The sequence below is a fragment of the Anneissia japonica genome, unplaced genomic scaffold (assembly GCF_011630105.1).
Source record: "Anneissia japonica isolate Jap-2015-1 unplaced genomic scaffold, ASM1163010v1 scaffold288242_len54250_cov106, whole genome shotgun sequence".
NCBI classification, from domain to species: Eukaryota; Metazoa; Echinodermata; class Crinoidea; order Comatulida; family Comatulidae; genus Anneissia; species Anneissia japonica.
Genome location: NW_022714443.1, coordinates 13,313 through 22,039, shown reverse-complemented (window position 1 = coordinate 22,039; position 8,727 = coordinate 13,313). Strand labels below are relative to the sequence as shown.

General features: G+C 33.5%; 1 protein-coding gene across 1 annotated transcript in view; it reads right to left on the bottom strand.

The window, feature by feature from the left end:
• Positions 1-8,727, bottom strand: part of LOC117109028 — a 14,096-nt gene that overhangs the window by 2,756 nt on the left and 2,613 nt on the right. Inside the window, exons 2-3 of the mRNA XM_033251256.1 lie at positions 8,182-8,232; positions 45-3,902 (exon numbers count right to left, since the gene is read on the bottom strand). Of these exons, the coding sequence (XP_033107147.1) occupies positions 45-3,902; positions 8,182-8,232 (3,909 nt within the window). The remainder of the gene's footprint in view (positions 1-44; positions 3,903-8,181; positions 8,233-8,727) is intronic.

Below are 8,727 nucleotides of genomic sequence, written 5' to 3'. Positions count from 1 at the left end.
TCCTGCACTACAACACTCTCTCATCATATCATTCACAATTACACCTGATAAACTACAACCACTCATCTTAAGAGTACTCAGTGTAGAAGCAATAGCCAATAAAGATGCTAATAATGAACCATCAATGTTGCAGAGATTATTATCACTGATATAAAGCTCCATTAATTCAAACTTGACTCCTGCTCTACAACACTCTCTCATCATATCATTCACAATTACACCTGATAAACTACAACCACTCATGTTAAGAGTACTCAGTGTAGGAGCAATAGCCAATAAAGATGCTAATAATGAACCATCAATGTTACTGAGATTATTACCACTGATATCAAGCTCCATTAATTCTAACTTGACTCCTGCTATACAACGCTCTCTCATCATATCATTCACAATTACACCAGATAAACTACAACCACTCATGTTAAGAGAACTCAGTGTAGGAGCAATAGCCAATAAAGATGCTAATAATGAACCATCAATGTTACTGAGATTATTATCACTGATATTGAACTCAATTAATTCTAACTTGACTCCTGCACTACAACACTCTCTCATCATATCATTCACAATTACACCTGACAAACTGCAACCACTCATCTTAAGAGTACTCAGTGTAGAAGCAATAGCCAATAAAGATGCTAATAATGAACCATCAATGTCACTGAGATTATTATCACTGATATTGAGCTCCATTAATTCTAACTTGACTCCTGCACTACAACACTCTCTCATCATATCATTCACAATTACACCTGATAAACTGCAATTTGTTAATGTAAGGTCACCCAGTTTAATAGTAATAAGTAAACACGCTAATGAGAAACCACTAATATCGAGGATATTACCACTGATCTTAAGGCTAAATAAATTATTACCATTGAAAGCATACAATTTTCTAAAAATACATGATGAACTACCATTCCTTATTGATAAATAGAAATGTTTAGAAATAATTCCCAAAAATGATACAAACAGAGAACCATCAATGTTACTGAGATTATTATCACTGATATCAAGCTCCATTAATTCTAACTTGACTCCTGCACTACAACACTCTCTCATCATATCATTCACAATTACACCAGATAAACTACAACCACTCATCTTAAGAGTACTCAGTGTAGAAGCAATAGCCAATAAAGATGCTAATAATGAACCATCAATGTTACTGAGATTATTATCACTGATATCAAGCTTCATTAATTCTAACTTGACTCCTGCACTACAACACTCTCTCATCATATCATTCACAATTACACCTGACAAACTGCAACCACTCATGTTAAGAGTACTCAGTGTAGAAACAATAGCCAATAAAGATGCTAATAATGTACAGCTAATGTCACTAAGTTTATTATCACGGATATCAAGCTTCATTAATTTTAACTTGACTCCTGCTCTACAACACTCTCTCATCATATCATTCACAATTACACCTGACAAACTGCAACCACTCATCTTAAGAGTACTCAGTGTAGAAGCAATAGCCAATAAAGATGCTAATAATGAACCATCAATGTCACTGAGATTATTATCACTGATATTGAGTTTCATTAATTTTAACTTGACTCCTGCTCTACAACACTCTCTCATCATATCATTCACAATTACACCTGATAAACTGCAACCACTCATGTTAAGAATACTCAGTGTAGGAGCAATAACCAATAAAGATGTTAAAAATGAACCATCAATGTTGCTGAGATTATTACCACTGATATCAAGCTTCATTAATTTTAACTTGACTCCTGCTCTACAACACTCTCTCATCATATCATTCACAATTACACCTGATAAACTGCAACCACTCATCTTAAGAGTACTCAGAGTAGAAGCAATAGCCAATAAAGATGCTAATAATGAACCATCAATGTCACTGAGATTATTATTACTGATATAAAGCTCCATTAATTCTAACTTGACTCCTGCTCTACAACACTCTTTCATCACATCATTCATAATAGCACCTGTAATACAATTTGAGAAGCACACCAATAAGTAAAGCTGTGGTGCAAAACTAAACAGATGAATTATAAAAGAAGCAGTACATAAGCGACACAATTGAAATTCTGTAATATCATATTTGAAATTCAGTTTTTGACATTCTTCTGTTAGGTATTTAATATCATCACCACATATTTTACTTGCTAAATGCAAAATAGCACTTTGATCTGATACAGCAATCATGATGTGGGCAATCATTTTGCATTTTTCTTCAGGTGACATTTCCTTACCAGAAAATTCAAACCAAGACATAAACATATCTCTACCAAATTTTGCAGAAAACTTTGAACGTGTACTGAAAATTTGCATAATTTGAAGAAAATTTTCAATTTCATTGACCTCTACATCAGACATGAAGTGATGGATAATTTTTCTTAGTGATTCACATATGTCATTTATGTGTGGCATTATTTCTAAATTTTTCTTAGTCATTTCATCAAATAGTTCCTTTACTACAGTACTCCTGTTCTCTATTTTCACAAATTTAAAATGTAGCATTAAAGAGCGATATGTTGATAGATTGTTTGTTATCCAGTGATTAAAAAACATGCCAGCACCAGTACCTAGAAATCCAATTGCAAACACTCTTGCATTGTGCAAGTGTGTATTTTCTCTTATAATCTTCCATTCATTATCATCCACCGGCTGAAGTAACATATTCATGCCCACTGAGCACTCACTCTCCAATCCTGCTGCCTGACATAGTTTGCATAAGTAAAATCCTACCAATGACTCTACTATTAATTTGTGAGGAGCTGTATAAATCTCTTCAAAATCTGACTTTAGGTTTGGTGTATCTTTGTACACAAATCCCAGTTTTAAAGCTAAGGCAACCATTTCTTCTCTTCCTTCTAAATCTGCTTTGTTTATTGAAAGTTGATTTCGTTTTAAGCCATTATACATACACTTCCCTAACAGCAGTATCAGTTTAACATACTTTTGTGGAATATTTGTGAATACTGAGATTTTTTGCTCCTTATCTGCTTGTTTTTCAATGAACTGATTCAAGATGGTTTTAAAAATCTCTTTAAAGAGATCAGCTTTATCAGCTGGAAGGTGTTGCCTTTCTTCCCACATAATACATACTGATAGAAGCAACATTGGATTTTTACACATTGATATGACGTCATCATGTTTATACATATATTTATATTTTGAATTCAGCCCCAACTCATCTAAAAGAGAGTCTCCTAATGCAGGTTCTTTAAAATACTCAAAATGTTTCTTAATGTAATTTCTTATATTAACTGCACTGAATCCCTTCACTTTCACATGTATGCTGCTCTCTTTAACAAACTCATCTATTTTTTCAGGTCTTGATGTAAGTATTACTTTGCATTTAGGCATTTTTTCTTTTTTGAATAAGCATATTGGACTCTTACTACCCTCTTTCAATTCATCTAATCCATCTAATAACAATACAATGTCATTATCGTGATTCCTAATAAATCGTTTAACTAATACAGGATCTTGAGAAAGAGTTGTTTCAAGATAAAAATCCTCTATGTCTATTTGTTTTAAAATACCATCCAAAAAGGTTTCACTTTTGTCAATAGTGGATATGTTGACAAGAAAGACTATTTTACCTTTGAAAGTTTTGTCTGATTCTGTGGCCCAATTGTATGCTATGTACCGGAGGAGGGTTGATTTGCCAATACCACCCTCACCTTCTATTAGAACTTTACATGCAGGTGTGGATTTTATAATATTTAAAACCTCGTTCAAAGTTGTAGGCTTGACATCTTGCTTCTTTTCATTTTCTTTGAGTAGATCCAGATCAGTGAACATGTGGGCAATGTCTACATTGTATCTAGTATTCAAAGTTGCTGGTGTGAACCGGATGGCATTGCGGCACAATTGCTGTTGAGTCCTTAGTAGATAGTTTTTAATAACCTCGTCTGAAAAAAAAAATCAATTATTTTTCATAAAGCTGTCTTCAAATGGAGAACACTGTATGGCAGGATAAAGAGTATACAAGCCTCGCATAAGGCCCTGAATATTAATATTACACCTATTTTAATTAATTAGCAATAATACTAACATTGAATGCTTTCAATACCAACAGACATATCTTAGAGTGCTTTCAAAATTACATAAAAATAAATATATAGCAAGTATTTATTGTATACATAGTTACGAAATTGTTACAACTAATAATATTAGTACTGTATTTATATTCAATTAATCAAAATTAGCATTATGTAAAGCTACAGTAATCATATGTACAACATGTATGTGGTCTTTGAGCTGGCAATGGAAGATTCCACCCTATATTACTATGTTTGACATTATAAATTTACAAGAGCAAACTAAGTCATTAAAAAAAAATCAGTTAATCCCCTGGGGATTGGGTCTGGCACCCTGAATATGTTAAAATCTCACATAGCTATAGTTGATAAGATTTTCAAAATAAATTAATATGAAGGCACATTAAAAATAACTGGGGTCTAATGTCCCTGACAGGAGCATTAGTAACAATAGAGGGGGAGAGGGGGTCCAGGAGGGCAAAAGCCTTTGGAAACTCTAAAAAATTAGGTAATTGAAATGCTTATTTAATCGAATTTAGTGTCTCATAATCTGTAAAAATTACTCCAAACCCCACCACTGAATATATTAGGTCCAGAGAGGTATTTGTGATCTCATATTATGGTTATTGAAGTATCTTGTGCAAGCCATTTCAGTCCTTGACTAAATAATATAATGTACGATGTTAAATGTACACACTATAAATATTTCATCGTGTCCCTGTTCTCTTCAGTATACAACAACACTGCCTACTATACTAGAGTGAGTACATTTAACATTGTAAATTATATTATTCAATAAAGGGCCAAAATGGCTTACACAAGATACTTCAAAAACCATAATATGTCCTAACAGCAGTGTATTATGATATCTCTATTTTTATTATGCAATTATAATCAAGTTCTGAGGGCCCTATAGAAAATAGGGGCAGAAAGGGCCATTATTTCCTTAAAAAAATTGTCTAAAGCTTGCAGGGCAGAAGGCAATTGTTGATGGAAATAATGGCCCCTATTTTATATATATTGAATATAATTGCTTCATAAGTCAGTCACCCTGTTTCATATACAATACAATATATTAAGGCTATATATATTCAAACTGATGGTTACGGTGACCGGTTGCTCAGTGAACTGCGCGATTGGGAATGCTTTCCTAGTAGTACACACACTGACACTCTTTACTGCTCTTTGTGATACGATACAAATAAAGTGATTGTGGTAATATTATTAAATGATTATTAGGTAGGCCTAAACTCCTGGTAGGCATTTGTTAAATATATTATAAGTCAATCACCTTGCTAAGGTAGGTGATTTAGGCTTTGTTCATGTCAACCAGCACCGTAAAACAAGATTTGTTAGATTCTCTGTGCGAGCTTCGCCTGGCAAGGAAATATTTATCGCAATGTAAATCAACTCCAGCTTTGGAGTTTCGAATTAAAAAAATAAAATATAAAAAAATTGAATTAGTGCCTAGTTGGGAATAGGAAAATTATGTGCAAATGAAAGTGATGACATCACAGCTGACTCATATTTTGTGCCTGTAAATATACCATATACAATTTGAGACCACACTTAAGCTCTACTGTATAAAAATATTCATGTAGATATCAATTCTTTGTTTTATTTTGTAATTTACTGTTTTGTCTATAAAAAAATAGGGTGAAATAAACCAGCTGTGGACATGAAAGATTTTTACAGGGTCTAGGGCATGATAAATCTGGGATAAACTGACATTTTCTGTGGCTTTAAGTGATTTTTTACACTTTTGTTTTGATTCCATTAATTTTTACGATTGTTATCTTATCGCCAAAAATAAAGGCAAAAGTACGAAGTTAGTTTTACATTAAATAAATCCACAGTAGCTGTGGAAGTGGAGGATTGTTGAACCCACAAATGTGAAAATGCCCACAAATGTAATAACAAACAGAAATGTAACAACACACCACCAACTAATGTAATAATGCCTACAAATGTAACAATCAGCGCCCACAAATGTAACAAAGAGCGCCTACAAATGTAATAACAATCATCGCCCACAAATGTGATAACACCCACAAATGTAAAATCAAAACACAACCTCTTCGCCCACAAATGTAATAATTTTTTGTGAGAGAAGTATGATATTTTCAGAGCCTAAACTTATGAAGTGTGTGAAAAGTGGGAGAACAATTTTTGTAAACGTCTGCAAGGGATTAAAAGTCGAAGGTTATAGGAGGGGTATATTATGTGTCAAATGTTATATCTTTTTCGAAAAATATATCTCATTGGAAGAAATAGAAACATACATACTTAATACTTTGAGAAAAAAAAACTTTCTACGACCAGCGGTTGTCAAAATATGGATGCCCTATATTTTCCCACCTCAATTGTATAATTAAGCTAATTTACATATTATAGGGCATGTGATTGATCAAGGTATCTGGAATTGATTTTCGTCAATTACTCAGAATGCTTTTAAACACATTTTGAATTTTTGAGTTTCTTCTAGATTATTTGAGTGCATGCCATGAACGAGGGAAATTCAATCATTTTGCTAATTCCATTTACCATTACATAGTATCATGATTTCCAGTATTTGTAATTTTTCCGGTATTTGTATTTTTTTTCTTGTATTATGTGCTATATAAGACTTTATTATTATTATTTAAGTCTAGTTTGTCATTTCATTCATAACTCTGGTTATTGAAAAAATATATATTGTGACTATTTTGAATTTTTTAGCTTTTTCTAGCTTATTCGAGTAAATGCCATAAACAAGGGAAATTTAATCATTTTGAACTACATTTACCATTACATAGTATATCATGTTTTCTAGTATTAGACCTTAAATAACCTGAACTTGAAATAACCTGAAAACTGTCATATCCGGTAAGCTTCTCCATCACATGTAAATAATAACCAATTTTTGCAGCAGGCATAATCAGCATAATGATTTACAGTATTATCAAAATCATGATTTGACCTCAAATGAACTCTAACCACTCCTAGACATTCAGAAAAAGGCTTTCCCATTATTCACATTCATACATTTAAAGTGTGAAAAAGTATTCTTCTCTCACAAAATGCAGATTTGGGATCTATTTGGGACCATTTTTGTGTCTCTTACATTCGACATTAAAAGAAAATTATTACATTTGTGGGTAAAGATGTCATGTTTTGTTGTTACATTTGTTGGCGTTATCACATTTGTGGGCGATCATTGTTATTACATTTGTGGGCGCTGTTTAATACATTTGTGGGCATTATTACGTTTCTGGGCAATGTGTTGTTACATTTGTGGTTGTTATTACATTTGAGCTGGTTTTTCACAAGGTCTGAGTCCAGAGGGTCTCACCCTTAAATATTTCTATACGGGGAAGTGCCACATGTACGGGGTATTTTTTCAAGGACTTGGTTGCACAAGTGTGGGAAATACGAAAGGAGTTGCAGCATTTATGGAGTATGCTTGTGAGGACTTTGTAGCATGAGTGTGGGAAACAACCAGGGTGAAACTGATTGTTGATTGTCCCTGGCCTATCCTCTGTCAAATTGATACGATTTTCCACACAAGGTTAGAGGGAATTTCAATCTAAACTGGGTGCTAAGCTGGTAAGGCCCTTGCTAAGCCTACCTTTGGCACAGCCACAAGATCGCGACCAGACTTTTTGCCATCGGGAATCGGTAAATACTGTGCCCTCTGGCACTACTGAATGGCCTTCTTCCTGTCTTTGTTTAGAGCACAGTGAATTTTTGGGAAATGGTAGTTCAAGTCCATAAGAATTTTCAGTAAAATAGGTAGCGCAATTGTCTCATGTCTCGAAGTGGCTGCAGCACCCCCCTGTTTGGTTTTATGCAAGTGAGCTCCCCCAGGGTCTGAGACATGATATCATAAAGGTAAATGGCTTTAAATCATTTTAAAATGTAAAACCTTCTAAGTGAATTGGGGTTTGATCCTAGCTCAATGTTTTCAACTCACTCTGAATGTACACCGAGTACTCTTTTCAGTTATCTTAAGCCACATTGCTGTTTTATTTCAAAATAAATAATGTTTCATATAAAGAACCTTGAGATAATCTGTTGGTTGTACAGTATAAGCTGGATATAAAGCATCATTAACAAAAACAACAGTTCACCCCTGCAAATATAAATAATTTGAGCATTTTTCATTTTGTACCTTGACTTGGTAGTTGTTGATGTGTGCTTGATTGCAATCTATTGCCATTACCTGCAAAATATATTCATCAATAAACAATTAAGGTAAATCTTGTATATCATATTACACTATATTATGCTCATGTTTCATTTTACTTTTAATGCTGTTAAAGCCCGGTTTCCATACAATCGCTACACAGTCGCTACAGCTTTTTCACTGCAATCTTTGCACTGCATAGCTATACCTATACAATCGGGAACGCTCTCAAATTCCGCTGACAAATCAGCGCCGCCAAAGGAGTCAGCGATAGCGTGTAGCGATTTGTATGGAAACCAGCTTCACAAATGTATGGCTATCATTGTACTGTACTTATGAAATAAAGACAATGCATGATATGAACAATAAAATATATCAATACATTTTAAACAATCATATATTATGTTTTGCTGTCATTGTACTTTGACTTGAACCAAACTATCATATTAAAAACTAATAACTATATGTTAGGAAATAAAGCAAGCGTAGATAAGCTTACGATTTGAAATACATATGCCTACAGTATACTGC